General features: G+C 39.0%; 1 protein-coding gene across 2 annotated transcripts in view; it reads right to left on the reverse strand.

Annotated features, from left to right (window-relative positions):
- The window catches only part of AVL9 (AVL9 cell migration associated), a 41,238-nt gene that overhangs the window by 23,376 nt on the left and 905 nt on the right, over positions 1 to 16,957 (reverse strand). Inside the window, exons 1-3 of one of the 2 annotated variants that reach the window (XM_023919398.2) lie at positions 16,893 to 16,943; positions 2,524 to 2,644; positions 413 to 498 (exon numbers count right to left, since the gene is read on the reverse strand). In XM_023919398.2, coding sequence (XP_023775166.1) covers positions 413 to 498; positions 2,524 to 2,644; positions 16,893 to 16,928 — 243 coding nt within the window. In that variant the 5' untranslated portion in view covers positions 16,929 to 16,943. Of the gene's footprint in view, positions 1 to 412; positions 499 to 2,523; positions 2,645 to 16,892; positions 16,944 to 16,957 lie in introns of those variants that run through there. The other variant, XM_086848043.1, reaches the window with a different exon arrangement.

Consider the following 16,957-nt stretch of genomic DNA (forward strand, 5'->3'; position numbering starts at 1 on the left):
TACAATTGCATGGTCAGATCCCAGGAAGTATTCAAATTCTCTATGGGGAGAAATTTCAACTTTTTCCACCCAAAAGGCCTACTGCTTGGAAATTTACCTTTGCCACCTGACAGACTGTCAATTGAGTTTTGCTCCTTGGTGCTGATGGCCAGATGGGCTCTCAAGAATTGAAAAATGTATTTTTCAATTGCCTTGAACATTTTAAAAGATCACAATACACCTGCTGATGTATGGGAAAGCATACTTTTCAAGTTCTGGAGCTACATACTGTGAGCATCATCAAAGACTTTCAATGTAAGACAATCATGCAGTTTTTGCCTGTTGGTGTAATGCAAGCCACTGAATTTTAGGTTTGTTAATGCATCAAGCCTATTATTCATTAATATAATTAATTCACAACTTGGAAAGTTACCTTTGCCTCAATCTGCCGATAGCAGGAGACGCCGTACACTGTGGTTCGATCCCCACATCTTGGAGGCAGATGGAAAAACACGGTATCTAGAAAAAAGACAAGACTATTTTGTAATTCACTCACAAGAGTTTGGTATATTTATTTTCAGCATCCCTTAGAGGTTTAATGCAGAAAGTACTGGCATACACTTATTTTCTAAAATAAAAAAAAAAAAAGAAAGAAAAAGGAACAAGTCACTAACAAGGTTATGTCTGGACCCAAATTAGTTTTCACATTTCAAGATAATTTGTGGAAGAATCTCCAGGTGTGCAGGACAGCTTCATGTTTAGCCAGACCAAACCAACATTGCTTTTCAGAAGCAGCTACTGACAGCAGAGAAGCACCACTGAAACCTACTGGTACAGTGCTTTCCCAATTCAGGACAAAGGCACTGTTGAGTACAATTTGGAGTGTGATGACATTAAGAAGGCAAACACAGTCAAGGAGGATACACACAGTTGAAAGGATAGAGTATCTCCTACCACTGCCAAGGTAGATATCTGCACCATCAGCAGCACTATACTACCAAAAAGAATTTGTGAAACCTAGTCTTACAGAAAATAATTACTGTGTTCGTGCAAGTGCAAAATGAAAAAGAAAAGCAGCTATAAAACATAACAAGAGAAAGACTTTTATGGTTTGAGATATACATATACACATACACCTGTTACTACTGGAAAAAAAGTTGCTAAATCCTAAGCAAAGAAAACCACTTGTCCTCTCCTTTCAAAACATGAGTGAAATATTTTCTGAAGTCAACTGTTAATTTTTTGTTTGCTTCATAGTAAGAAAATGCACAGAAGAGATAATCCCATATGCACTTATGACCAACAGAGAGGGGGACTTTTTATAACAAAGCTTACTACCTTGATCAAGTTTATATTGTGGAAATCACCTAGAGTTTTAGAAGGCCTGTAAAACCATTTCCTGTACCAAGTCATCCTCTTTGCACAAATGCAACTATCCATGGGAATTCATTTAAAATTGAATTTTAATCTCAAAATACAGATACCTAACAGTTACAGTAAATGAAACACAATTATTATCAGAAAATCTATTTGCATGGTTCAAGTTCAAGTGTATTCTTGCCTACAAAACACAAGGATATATATTTACCCTTTGCTGCCAACTCCTTTTTTTTCTTACCAAAAAATAAACATTTATATTCTTCTAGTACAGCAATAAAAATGCTCAAATTTGAATATTAACTGGAATGGTGCTGAGATAAGAGAGAGCAGGTAAATGAAGCTGCATGTGAATTTCCTAGCTTGGAATGTAGCCTACTTCTTTTAATGTATTTAACAACGCAGAAATTCAGCAAAAATCATGACCCAGAGCAGTCAGAGACACTCTTATTGCTGCTAGGAAAAAGATTATTTTGATAAACTTCCTTTGCTTCCAAATGAGCTCTCCAAAAGCTGGACAATAAGGAAGTTAAGTATATCAAGTTGAAAAACAAAACAAATTAAAAATAGTATTGAAGGATTTCTGTGATTTCGTGATTTTTAAAGTGACTTCCTTGTTGTCTGCTCTGCAGAAAAAAAATGATGAAACAACTGGACACAAATCTAAATTCCATGGATGAATAGAACTGCTAATAAAGGAATAAATGCAATAGTAAAAAAATAAAAAGTGCCACAAACTTGGTGATGGCTACATGGAAAATTGTTATTTCTATTTTTATTCTGCCAACAAATACCCTTTTAAAGCTCACGCCATTATACTGACATGGCTTTCCATAACTTGTAGGTCATTTTAAGAATCTCTAAATTAGTGGAGGAGAGTTTATTCACCCTTCAAAGAACTACTGAGAAAGCCAGCAACCTTGTTTTTTGCTAGAACTGTGCAAAATTGATATGTAACCCTGAAGTTTTTACTGACATCTGAATTCTGGATGTAGGAGGCACACCTTTACTTTCACCTAAAGGAACATATCATTGCCAATGTATTTTGCAATTTAAACTAAAAGTGCAGGAAGTCAAATAGTAAGAAGAATCATTGGTCAGCTGTTCAGATATCAGGTCTTTTCTTTAGGTTGCAGTAGAAGTACACACAACTTTTTTATTTCTCACCTTCCTGATAGTTGTGAGCGCCATCCGGTAAGGCAAGAAATGGCAGGTACTTCCATTCCTCTGGTAAACTGTGGCTGTCATGTCCTTCTCCAGGTTTTAGGGGAGGATAGGAAAATTCAACCTAAAGAAACAAATGAAAACAAAGGGGTGAAAAAGAGAGAATACGTTACAGCTACCATACAAGCAGGCCTCTATGATTCAGCCTAGCAATATTATGGGAAAAAAGTGGTTTTCTTCCAACTAGCATTCCTTGTCTCTTCCTTCAAGGCACCCACAGACTGACTTATGTGGTTTAACTGACAGTCCTTGGGCAAATTTAGCTTCTAGAGCCCAATTCCTTTTCCTTAAGAGGAATGAAAAATATCTTCAAGCAGAAAACAGCACCCAAGAGCTGAATATCTTCTTCCCTGTGTGCACAGAGCCAGCAGCACATTGCCACATCTGCAATATCAGCAGGGTTCATTGCTGGGGCACACATATCCTGAAAGCAGATTTGACTTCCAAGCCATTCAAGTGCTCATGACTAGGTAATGCTAAAACTTGCAGGCCTCTCTTTTACCCTGCAAGACTTTAAATCATCTCAGAAACTATACTAACAGCAAAACGCTGGTTTATGTACTTTTATTTCCCTGACTGCAACATGTTCTACACAATGGCTAAAAGTATCTCCTTTTCCTTTCACTAAGAAAACCTACTTTTCCATTTTGCCTTTCATTTAATTGCTATTTACCTTTCTCATAGAAATAGGGACAACCTCTCCATTTCTTGCACTACACATCTACCACACATCCCCATAATCAGCATCTTTACAATGCAATCTTCTTTTCATATGGAGACCCCTCTGTGTTTCCAGCCACTTCAAACAACTCTTTTCCAGATGGCATTTTTTAATTCAGTGAACAAAATCTAAATACAGATTTCTCAGTAAAAGAAACTGTTTCTTGATACTTCAACTTCTTTCCAAGGATATTTAGTTAGTGAGCATAACTAGTGAGCTAGTTGATAAAATGAATGCTAAAATGAATGTACACATGGAAAATAAAAAGCATGACAAAGCAAGCATATAAATAATCTTACCATTTAATGGATAATGAAACAAAATAAAAAAAATAATAACAACAACATCAATTGAAAAAAAAACTGTGAAGGATTAAAGTACCAAGGAAAAGTGAAATTCTTCACCTTAACACACGATGTCACTGTCTACAACTGTTGCCAAGTTGTGAAAAAGGCACGAAGGACAAGAAAGCACCATGAGAAATCATCCTTGCTACTTGTTGTATCAATTCCAAGTTTTCTTATTCCTTGTTACAGTGGGTTGACCCTGGCTGGATACCAGGAGCCAACCAAGGCTGCTCTATCACTTCCCTCTTCACCTGGGTAAGGGAGGGAAAACATAATGAAAGGCTCATGGGTTTCATGAGATAAGAGCAGGGAGGGATCACTCACCAGTCACTGTCATGGGCAAAACAGACTTGGCTTGGGGAAATTAACTTTATACCAATAAAACAGAGTAAGATAATAAGAAGTAAACCTAAATCTTGAAAACACCTTCTCCCCACCCTGAGGTGGGTTAATTCCTTCCTGAACTTAAATTTATTCCTGATTCTCTACCTCCTCCCCCACAGCACAGGGGGAATGGTTTGTGGACAATTCATCAATTTGTCTCTGTTCATATGCATACAGAAATTTGTATTAAAACTGGTATTTGAAAGAAGATGACTAATAGAAAACAAGACTGTCATCAGTGTCATTAACGCCTGTACAGTTTATTTTTGAATTTGGAACTGACAGAGCCTGCAGAAATCCTGTTGCTGGGATTATCCGACAGCAGCTGAGGTGTTGTGAGCTAGAACAAAGTAGTTCTTCAGCAAATTTCACACTGTGAAAAGAACACAGGAGCCAGATTTCTCTGCTTTATTCTGGACTTTAAAAAGGAGTGTTCTGTAGTGAATACATGTTTTTTGTGTAGCTTGACTCATCTTGCCCCTCTTTCCTTTGAATTTGTCTCTTAATTCATTATTTGACTAGAGTGCAAAATACATTGGTAATTCTGAAGGTGCTTGGAAGCAATGTCTTAAATCCTTACAGTATTTCCCTGTCAGGAATGATGCATTGAAGGTATTTGCTAGAATCTAAGGAACTCAGGGTTTTTTCTGTATTAGAAAGAAGCTCCTCCAGAGGGTGAATCTGAATCCCTCACTGTTGGCCATGCAGTGAAGTAAAATACCCAAGTCAGGACTTCAGTGTAGATGCTCCTTGACTATGTTTTAAGCTTAGTAACTGTGCTATATTTATTGCTAAAGTTACTCCTGCAAGATTCTAGTAATAATTCTGTAAACAGTGTTTTCAGCCAGCCAGTTTGAATCTGAATATTAGCAAAGGGTATGATACTGCAGACATTTACATGAAGTTTCTCCCATTTTAATTTTCTCATCTGTGACTTGAAAAAGATAGCAGGGAATTCTCAGGATGTATGTGTGTACTCAATGGCAGACAGTTTTTCTGCTCCTTGTATGGATGCTAATTCCAGTGTTTGTCTCTCATTTATAAGTCAGATGCTCTTCTTTTTTTTTCTTAGTGGTATATTTTATTCAAGAGACACTATGGACTCCTCATAGTTAAAGGAGGTTACAGGATGGCTTCTCCAAGAGGCTGCCAGAAGCTTCCTCCATGTCTGACAGAGCCAAGGAGAGACCCAGGGCTGGTCAGTGCCCATCAGGGGGGGTGGTAGCACCTCTGGGATCCTGTATTTGAGAAGGAAAGTTACTGCAGAGAAGGAAATTGCAGCCAGAGAAGAGAGGAGTGAGAATATTTGTGAGAAACAGCCCTGCAGACACCAAGGCCAGCAAAAAAGGAAGGGTTGGAGATGCTCCAGGCACTGGAGCAGAGACTCCCCTGCAGCCTGTCATGAAGCCCACAGTAAGGCAAGGCTGTCCCCCTGCAGAAGGGGACATGGAGGTCCATGGTGGAGCAGAGATGTGCTTGTAGACACCCTCATGCCAGAGCAGGTGGAAGTCTGAGGGAGGCTGTGGCCCCATGGTAACTCTGTGCTGGAACAGGCTCCTGGCAGGACTTGTGACCCCACGGGGGACACACGCTGGAATCTGTTCCTGAAGGACTGCACTCTGTGGAAGGGACCCAGACTGGAACAGTTCATGTAGAACTGCAGCCTGTGGGAAGAACTCACACTGGAGAAGTTCATGGAGCAGTGTGCTAGGGGAGGGTCCCCATGCTGGAGAAGGAATGAGGAGGAAACAGCAGACACCTGCAGAGGGGGATTCATCTGCTTCTTTTGACAATCTCTGAAGAGAGTCAGCTCTAAGTCTAACTTGCAGATGACTGACTTACTATTCCCCATCCTCTAGGTGCTCTGCTTGACTTCTCCAGCTCAGTTGGCAGACTTGCATCAATTGCAGTTAGGAATCCTTTGTTCGGAAAGAAACCATTATTTCAAAAACAAAACATTATAAGAATATTGAGCAGCCTTGAAAAAAAATGTCTAAAACCTCACAGTTTTTGAAAATTATGAAATGGGCAGTGCACATGTATAAAGGTGGTAAAAATGGGTGTCATGGGGTAGCTTTACCTTTAAGACAGCTTAAATAAAGGGTAAATAGAATTTCAGTTCTATCAGAGCTTCCAAACAACTCAGTAAAAAGCTTTGCCAGCCTGCATGTGCAAACTACAGAGCAGTATTCCTAGGGAAGGCAACTTAAAAAGTTATTCTCTTAGCATTTCCCACCTTAAACCCAAGACAAACCATTAAAAGGGGAAGAGATGGGACTTCTGAAGAGACCTGTCTCATACCTCTTTTTCACCCTCTTCACAGAATGAAGAAAGAGGAGCTCATTTTTTATTTAAATATAACAGCTTCCATCCATATATGCATGTGCATGCATAAACATACACTTAAATGTCCCTGTATGTCATTAATATATGTATCACCACAAAAATGCCTGCAAATATGAGAAATAAGATCTTTTCATAAAGCCCAGCAGTCAACAGGAATAAAGCTATAGACACAAGTTTTTAGAGCTGACTGCCAGATAAAATTTAACAGTTTTTTGTCTCCTCAGTTGAATTAAAGAAGAGTCCTCAACAAAATGAAATTCAAATTCAAAGCTGAACTCCTGAGAGACTTCAAAATAAACTACATAAAACATGAACCAGTATCTCCATTTCTTACTCTTCCAAGTGTCAGGGATCTTCATCCCAGCTGGAAATATTGCTCATGCCTGTCAAGGGGTTTTGATGGCAATGTTTTTTTGCCTGTTCAAACTGTCATGTTCTGTAAGCAGATAGGTCCTGATGGATTTCAGAACTAAAAACAATACAGAATATTGATTGTCTTGAGGTTTAGGGGAGAAATAAATAACTGTGCTCTTCACTACACAAAACACTTCAACTCTTGGGAATTATTAAGTTAAAATGAAATCTACTTTTTAAGAACTCCTTAAATGGAAGTACAACTGAATTTCTGTAACTAACATTTTTTATTTTTCTGGAATTCTGCAGCATTAACTTTAATATGCAGTTTGTATTTAATCTAACAGTTTGGATGCAAAGCACCAACACACAACTCTAGTAAGAAAAATAAAATATCCAGGCAATCTAGTTTTGTTCTTTGTCTTTCAAGGCACTTCCTAGCCAGAATAAATTTGCTATACATTCATTAAGTCACCGTAAGAAAACATGAAAACAGGCAAGGAAAAATGCATTTCAGTTCCTACACCTAGGAATTATAGTTCTTTAAGAAAAACACGTTAATAGTGTCTTTTACTAAATTGCAAGCACACAATCAGAAAAGAGGTTAAAAAAGGACACTGATAAAAGAAGAATTTCCAAATATATGTGCATGTCCAGCTAAACTATTGCACTCAAACATTTGACAGGCAGTTGGTCCTAATTTTACACTCATGTAAGGTTGTTCTCCTTATCTGTGAAAAGTGCTTAATTGTTAATCAAAGTAAAATCATCAGTGAGCACAAAACAGAGATAATTTAAAATGTGCTGGCAAGTCAGTATAACCTTTCCATCCTGCCCACTTCATGTACTATCACATTTGAATTACAACCACAATATAAGCCCTCCTCTTCAGTATAACAGGTATTTTGGAAGATTTCTCTTCAGATAAATTGTGAAAAAACATTTTGACCCAAATAAAGTTTTGCATTGGTACAATGGAGAGATTATTTAATCTCAAAAAAATCTAAAATCTTTAGAATGACAGAATTATGTTAAAGACCCAGGACGCTTTTAGTAAGCTACAGAATCTAATTTACAGGAAGCAAACCCATTTCATACTCTAAACAATTGCTTTGATTTCTCCCATTGTTTTGACCACAGGATAATTGCTTGAAATAAAGAAAACGAGATCAGCAAAACCTACTAATTACATTTCTATTTAGAAAATCTTTTCATAAATCATTACAACACATTTAATTTCAAGGATACCAACCCTTCCTCTAAAAAAAGGAAGGCAGAAGTATGCTAAATAGAGTATAACTCCAAGCAGCAGCAAGCAAAAAAACCCAACATATTAAAATTACACCTAAAATTTGATACCACTTTATAAATAAGTCAGTATTTGTTCTTCACTTGAAGTAGGGATTTCTAAAATCAGTTTTCCCAATATATTAGTCCTTGCATAGCCAGACCCAGTGAAGACCAGCACACCAATGATCTTATCTGAATCACCATAACAACTGCAGCATAGAGCCAAATGAAAATCTAAGAGCATTGTCTTTCAGCAGTTTATGAACAATTTATTATTTAAATAACAATTGAATTTAAATTACAAACTTCCCCCTTTCTTGCACAGCAGACCAGGATCTGCAAGCTGAAGAGCCCATGCACATAACAATAATGTTTATGCAGTAATATAATGACCTCTAACAGCAGAGTTTTAAATATATGTTATACATTTATATAAATATGAATATTTGTAACAACTATGCAAAACACATATATATGCATACAAAAATATATATGAAGAATATATATAATACATACTTATAGAAATATATTTTAAAATACACTATATGCAAAAATAGCACCAGCAAAAGAAACCCCTGTATTACAAGGAGGCAGGGCACAGTTGTTTCCATCTTTTCAGCTCCTGAAACTGGTACTTCCTCACATTTCCATATTGCAAAAGCCACAGTGGCCACTTACACAAGTTCTAAGGCGCCATTTGTAGGCACAATATCACCATTCAAGTTTGCCTCAGAAACTCTGACTAGGTTAGCAAAGTTCTGACTCTTACTGAGGCCCTTAAGAGATAAAATAACCTGAAACACCAAAACCTTTACTTCCAACGTCATGCTAGCATGCATTCTAGACACTCTTTCCAATTATTTAACAGTTTATTTTAATAGTAATTCAAGCCCTGCATAAATACTGTGTTTTGGAAGTTTGGCTCTTATTAGTCTCTTCAAAGAAAGAAGAAACAGCAAAAAAAAAAAACAAACCCCACACTCCTCCCAGAAAAGGAACTTAATACTATTGCAACCATTCCGGCCAAGGGGACTTGCTAGGGAATTCCATGCCATCAAGACGTGTACCATTACAGAAAGCAAGAATTCATAGATGGACTCTAGCAAAAGAGAGCAGCTCCCATGATAAAATAAGCAGGGGTTTATTTATTAGGGCCCAATCTCTACCCCTAACAGAGATGTTTGTCCAACACAGCAGCCAGTGGAGACTGGGGTCAGCAGCAGACAATTTGCCCTCACATGGGCTCTTAATGAGCACACTCAGCCACAAGGACTGTGGCATTTCCCCTCTCCTGGGACAGCACCCAGACCTCACACATGAGACTCAGACATCCAGCCTTTCCTCAGCTCTGCTCCTCGGCCTAGATACTAACAGCAAGGACCTGGCAACAAGTTGACAAATGATACACTAAATCCACCTTCCCCTGGGAAATGGGAGGACCAGGACGGCAGGCACGCTTCTAAGCGCTTTTACTCATCGGTTTAGAAATAGCCATTGTGTCTCATTCACCCAGCATCTGCTGCTGAGCCAATGCAGTCCAAGCAAGCCATCATTTGGTTTTAGCATTCAGGCTCTTTGCCACAGGACATCTGATGGGCCCAGAATTGTTCTTAGTAAATTTGCTCCTTCCTCACAAGTTTCAACATCAGAATTACTCCCGAGAGCCAGCAAATCTGGTTCGCTACCACGTATGCGAAGGCTGAGAAGGCGCACAAACACAGTGACATCATGAAGCACAGAACACACTCTGCTCTTGGTGAGCCCAAGGAAGCAGGCAGCCAGCCCTGTGTCCTGCCCCCCAACATGTTGGGGCAGCAAGGAGCTTGCTTCACACCTTGCACACACAACTTTCTTTGCTTCTAGAAACAGCATGCTGCCTAGGTGTATTAACTCAGCACCTCATACATGATGTGAGATGGATTAGCAAAATCAGACACAGATCAGGTGATATTAGGACAGGGAACACAAAGTTGAGCCTTGCAAGTTCCAATTTACTCCTTCTGGAGTGGCCTCTGTTCAGTGATTTTACAGCTGTGAACCTCCCTCTACTCTACATGTAGGTAAATTACATTGCCACCTCAAGTGCCAAGAGCCCAAGTCACTATTTGAAAACATTCTGAAACAGGTAAATGAAAGATGCAGCAGAAATACAGAAATACATGTTTTATTGACTTAGCATTCATTCATTTATTCAAGAGAAAGGCTGAGATTCCTGGCACAGGATATTTAAATAACTACTCAGATGTTATGACATATAAAAAGAACAGACAAATCATAAGATGAAAGTTAAGTATGATGACTATGGGAAGCATTACATAACTGCAAATGTGTATTTAGGAACTTTCTCTGAACCTGCATATCAGGACAATTATGGAAAAAATATCCAGTATGGATCCTTCCTTTAGTATGGATACTTCACTTCCCAGGCAGCACTTCACAGAAGTGACTGCAAGATTATCAAAGTACAGGGTTCTTTACCAAAACTAAACAAAGAAACAATAAAGAAACATGAATAAAATAAACAAACAAATCAACCACACCCTGAAGTTTTCTCGAACACTGAACACTAAGTACTATGTAAGTGGATTAAACAGATATGTAAAAAATTGAACTCATTGTTAACTCTACACAAGAGACCAAAATCTGTATTGTTTACAGATATTGTGTACTCAGTAATTAATTGTGTATTAAAAATTATTAGTTTTAAATACATGCCATTCCGAGTAGCCTCACAAATAAAAGCTAAAAGCCTCTTTGAAAGTTACAAACTGTTGAGCATAAAATCCACATATTTTAGACAAAAGACTAATCTTTGATACTTGATGTATGCTATGATTAACTTTATTAGACGATTTCATGCTCATAATGGTCCTTTAAAGTGCTTTAATATAATTAAAGCAGGGAACAAAACCAAAGAAACTATGCTAATGTTTACAGGTTATCATCAATAGAAATAGGAACAAAGCACTTCAGCTTGATTTCAGCCTAGTTCCTTTTCAACTTATTTTTATTCCTGTTGTTCCATTAACAAGATCTTATTTAATCACTAGACAAGATTACCTATTACATAATACCTGCCTACTGTGCTCCCCCAAAACAAAGACATGAGGAATTTAAAGACACCAAAGCATACACTTCACTTCCATGTTTAAGAGCATCAAGCACATCTAAGAGAATCACAGCAACTACTGGAGCGACAAAGATCAGGAAGGGAAAAAAATAATTCTCCAGTGATCAGCCTTAGAAGAAAGGCAGCAAACAAAACAGGGACTAAGGCTGGAAAGTGTTCCCCTACAACTTCCCACCCATGGAACCTATGGAAGGGAACAACTTCAATACTTCCCTCTTGAAAAAATGTGCTACAGTCGAGTGCAGCAGATCTGAAAAAGCAGGCAGTTTGCAAGAGTTGATAAAAAGTGCAGACTGACCTTGCTCATTCCTTAGACATCTCCTAATTCTGGCAAAGTCAAGCCTAAGATGCTAACATTTCTGCTTAAAGACACCTACTTCCTAGGCACCAGTGAAAAAGGCCGCATGCACGGATTGCTCAGGCCATGTCAGGTGCCAATTTCTGCAGATCACAACAAGCACCATCTTCCAGAGCTCAAGTATTCAAAGTTCTCAAATGATGATGATCACATACATAATTCAGGAAAAATTAAAGGGCATTCTTCCCTCTCAAGGATTATATTCAGGCTCTTCTTTTAAACTGAGTATCAGCTGTTTCATTCCTGACCTTAGGTTTCCTTTGCATTCCAGGAAGAAAGCCTCTGGTCAGGCAAGAGAGGGGGATTAGTCTTCAGGCACAGTCCACACAAAAAGAATCTCACACAGACAAGCACTCGGACACTACTTTGGAGAAAGCAGGCATCACCTTTACATTATAAAGTTCAAGCACCTTGAAGATCCTTACAGCAAATTTTAGGATTCCATGGAAATATGCCTTTTGGTATTTACAGTAATCCATTCCCATGTCTGTGGGAGTTGGAAATGTCATCTTCCACAGAAGTACAGAAAAGTGGGTCAAGATACACTGCCGTTATTTCACAGATCAAAGATCCCAGGCAAACAAAATTGATGGGGCAGCGTGAGCATTCCAGGGCACACATGGCACTTCCTCACCTTCCCTACCACTCACAATTTAATTTTTTTCCACAACATAGTAAGAAATGCATATGTTAAAGAGAGCCAAGAGTAAAGTGGAATAATTTTAAGCTCTTAAGAGGATACATGAGACAATGGTCACCTGCTGCACAAGGTCAGCAGTGATGCGCACAACTGCTCAGGACACCGAGTGCAGAAAAGCTGGGCCTTGCCCCAAATGAAGTGAGATTCTGTGTGGTCTCACTGGTGGTGACACAGGGCCTGAGTTCTTCCAGATGTGATTAGCCTAGAAGCCTTGCAGCATCAGGAGAAGGTAGGGGTTGTTGTGGCAGGTCAGGCACTGCAGCTGCAAAAGGACCAAATACTTCCTCAGCAACCAGCTAGGGAGTTTACAGGGACTTGTGCCTAGCTCTCCTACCCACAAGTTTTTCCAGCTTTGCTGAAATGTTTCCGTCCTCTCCTTTACATCAGTTCTCATTTTAACTCTGCCTTCAAACTGAATTATTTCTGGAGTACTTGTGATATTTTAAGCCTTCCTACACCCTCAGAGACTATTATCTCTCTGCTTCTCCATGTAAATAAAGCTTGGAAGCAGAGCTCAAGTGATGGTCACAACACACATGATTACAACTGGAGGACCTCAGGACTTTCAGTCTTCTACCATCACTGTGTATCAAAGGTCTTTCCATGTGTTTTCAACATAACTTTCATCTTCTAGTTAAGGTCTGTTCAGGTTCCATGTTTACTAAAGACTTCTATTATAAGGTAGGTAAGGATCTTCCACACTAGTTAATGCTGTCAAAAATTAAAGTGTTGTAAGGCAAATTAGGTGCTTTATCACTCGCTTGTAATGAGAGGAAGTGTTTCATGATTCTGAAATAAAGCTTTCCCCTTTTTTGCTCTGAAATCACTAGTCATTCACTACTACAGTTTCACAAAACTACTAAAGAATTTGTTTTCAGCTGCTCCAGAAGAAAGGTACAAATAATCCTGAAGTCTTATAACCCTACACTGAAGCAGATCAACAGAACCTGCTGCAGTAGATAATGAGTTGAGCAGCTACAGATACTCCAAACACATCAGATTATTTCTGTGGCAATTTCCCATATTGTCACTTTGTGCCCCAATGCTTTTGTGCCTTGAGTCCTACAGAGCCTGAGAAGTGTGTAGAACTCCTACTGCACCAAAATGGTGTGTTTTACATTAATGGGCAAGAGTTAGAGCAACTACATACGATGAAGCACACTGTATTTGCTGTTACTTTTTCCTGAGGCCACTCATCCATAGCAAAGAGGGATCAGAAAAGGAATTTTTAATGTCATTTCATTTCAGATGCATGAAAACCATAATTGAATGCCTACTGCCCATGAGTTCTGCCTGCTGTGGGACATTTACTATTTAATGACTCACTGAGGAGGGTGCCCATAAGCGAGCCAGCATGTACAAATCCAAGAAGCCAGTCACCATTCCTGCTTCCTGCCAATTGCCATTCCCTTCCTTAATGGGCCTGTTGAAAGTATGTCAAATACTAGGTGGACCTCGTAGCTGGCAGCCAAGTTTCTCCTCCCATTCTCTGGACACTGCCATAACTACCTCTAATCCTTAGCAAAAAGACTCAGCAACCAGCACTTTTTGCATATCTCCTTGGATTCACAGTTCAACTCAATAACTAAGGGGCCCAAAGAAACAGGATGGCAATCTGCTCATGAAGACAAACAAAAGCCTGCAGGTTCTCCAAATGTTTACTCCCTATTTGCTAGAGAAAACTCCTCCCAATGTGTTCACAATTTTTAGTGCTTTGGTTTTCAGATAACACAAAGCCTTCACAGGAGTGAGTGCCAACTCCCAAGCTTTTAACAACTGACTGGGTAACTGGATCCCCAGACTTAACAACGTACATATGGCAAAACTTACTTTGTCTCTCATATTCCAGCAAAAAGACCCCCAGTTAAACAGTCAGCCTTTGAAAGGAGCCTGAGGAACAATTGTGACGTTCATATTCTCAATCCAAGGGCACACAGAAAGAGATTCTCTGATTCTCCTCTCTTTCAAAAACAAATGCATATGGACTGTTTTTCAAGTCTGTGAAAGAAAAAGATATTCCTATACATTTCCAAACTGCACATCAAAGCCTTTGCATGTTACACATTCCTTATCTGTAAGTAAACCAACAGGAAGAGCTGTACATTTCAAGTGATGAAGCTTCAGAAGCAATGGCAGCTAATGAAAGAAGCTAGCATCAAGAAATCCATAGAAACTCCTAACTCCACATGCATTTCCTAGTAACAATACAGAGAAAAGAGGTGGGAACAGAAAATGAAAAGAGCCTTGTCAGGCAAACCAGGTTGATTCCCGTTAGGACAGGCAGCCCAGCTCTATGATCTTTCAATCTTAAGCTTTCCAAATTCACTCTGAGTGATGTCCATTTGAGCAGTGCTGTAGACCTTTGTTTTTCTGCACTTCACAGTTTCAGGTATGCAGCACATGCTCAGAGAATTCATATCCACTGGTTGTAGTACCAATACCTATTTAGATTAAATGGCTGGCTTTTCCTCCTCATTTTTAACTTTTCAACAGTTTCTTGGAATGCAACCATATGCAATGCAGTGTTCCAATGAATACTTCAAAGGTCATGATCAACACTTTAAAAGTCATTGAGAGCAGCCCTGTAGAGAAGGATTTGGGGGTGACAGTTGACAAAAAACTCGACATTATCCAGCAATGTGCACTTTGCACATTGTAGCCAAGAAAGCAAACCACATCCTGGGCTGCATCAAAAGGAATGTGGCCAGCAGGTCAAGAGCAGTGATTCACCTTCACTAGTCTTGTGCTTGTCCTCTGCAGCTGTCCACCTGGCAAACAGAATCTGTGAAACTACTACCTCAAAAGCAAACCACCAAAACAAGGCTTGCTTTTTGGTCACCTCAGTTCCTCATTTCAGCTTACCACAACTGTGTCTGCTTACCAGTTGTGAAGAGGCAGGAGAGGAAAAGGGAAGAATGTTCCCGTACCTACAGAGGTGAATACAGCCTCCAAATCTACTTTGTTTGCCTAGCTAGAGAAGCTCTTCTACATTCTCCTTTAATATGGACTGCCCAGGGACTATCTCATCCAGTTTTGGAAGAAAGAATTAAAATGCCTTTCTCTGAAAAGTGGATCAGAATTTATATGCATCAATAAACATATTATCACACAGTAAGATTACATACATTGTCGTTCTTGCCCTCAAATCACACTGCTTTGGTGACTTAGCCTTGATCACATGTGGTCTCATTTCTCTTCCAGACATTTCCTCGTGTCAATTCCCAAGCTTATACTGTTGTTATTCATTCCTATTGCACAATTTCATAAGGCACCTCATTTTTATCAATCCAGCATTCCTTACTGTCCAGCTCTTGCACGACTTTGCAGTTTTCCTCTGAAATACTAATTCTTCAAGTTTGCTTATCATAGCTCAATTTTATGGTGTAAACAATACCAGCACCACTTTCAATCTTGAGAAATACTTCTTGCAAGTACCTTTCAAACCAATAGTTCCTCTTCTGACTCAAATCTGTTTCTGCTTCCTCTCCTACTCTTTACCCAAGTACCAGCTCTTGCACTAATTCTTCTGTATCTCTACCTTAAAAATAAGTGTGATCCATTATCAAGTTCCCAGCAGGTTAGAGCTACTCCATTTCTTTCACAGTGAAAGGAATTCAATCACTTATTCTTACAAAAGATGCAGGTCAGTCAGGCATGATCTATCTTTAGCAAATGCACACAGGACTCAGTCTACTTAGTTTCATGTTGGTAATTAATTCTTTCCTTCAAAAATTCTCTAGAGTCTTGCATACTACTGATGTCAAACTCATTAGGTTATAGCTGTGCTGCTCCTCGCCTCCAGTTCTTTTAGGAAATGTTCTCCATAGTTCAGTAAAAAAATCTGCTACGTCAGAGGTAGGATACATTTAAAATTAGATTTCTGTTTAGTTTTCCCTTAGGAAGTGTGGCTGGTTGTGGTTCTACTCATTGTCATTCTATTCCTGCAGTTCTTCTCCCTGTGACTCAGCTGCCCTGTCCCCTTCCCAAACTGCCTTCCTTTTCAGCTTCTCCAGGTAATTTCTTGAGATGAAGAAAACCTCAGTTCAGAGATATTCCGACCTAATTTTTGACACCACCTCAAAAATACTTCTTATTTTACTGGAAACAAAATAAAATTCACTGCTACTAATTTATAGTTTGGGGGGTTGTTTGGGTACTTTGTTCTTTTTTTTTCTTACATCACCACTGGTTAATGTGCAAAAAAATTAATACACACTCCAGAAGAACAGAAGAAAAAAAAAAGCCTAGGCCTTTTCCAAGAGGCCAACAAGGAGAGGGCAAAAATATGCTCTCCACCCTACAGATACCCAACTAAGGTTCACCTTGTAACAGTGTTTGACAAGAAAGTGCCTGATAAATATCACAAGCCTGACAACCAAGATGATCTAATTACTTCACAGGATCAGATCCTGTGAACATCTATATACAAACAGTGCCCAGACACCCTGAGGAGAAAGGATGAATTTGAAAACCACGTACATCTTTCAGAAATTGAGTTATTTCACCTTAGATTCTGAGGAATTGTGCTTGGATTTTTTGCTGAAGCAGTAATTTAATTCTCAGCTACCTTGTATGGAACGTGTTTATGTCAGATCAACCCTTGTATAACAATAACCATCATATTCATTAGTGTCTTGGCAATTTTTATAAAGGCCAAGAAGTGGCTATGGAAAAAGACTCACTGGAAATCCAATATTATGTCTGTCTTCTCTTATCATCGCAAAGCAACTGTGCAGGCAGCCCAGCT

This window comes from Cyanistes caeruleus, chromosome 1 (assembly GCF_971803275.1).
Source record: "Cyanistes caeruleus chromosome 1, bCyaCae1.hap1.1, whole genome shotgun sequence".
Classification (NCBI taxonomy): Eukaryota; Metazoa; Chordata; class Aves; order Passeriformes; family Paridae; genus Cyanistes; species Cyanistes caeruleus.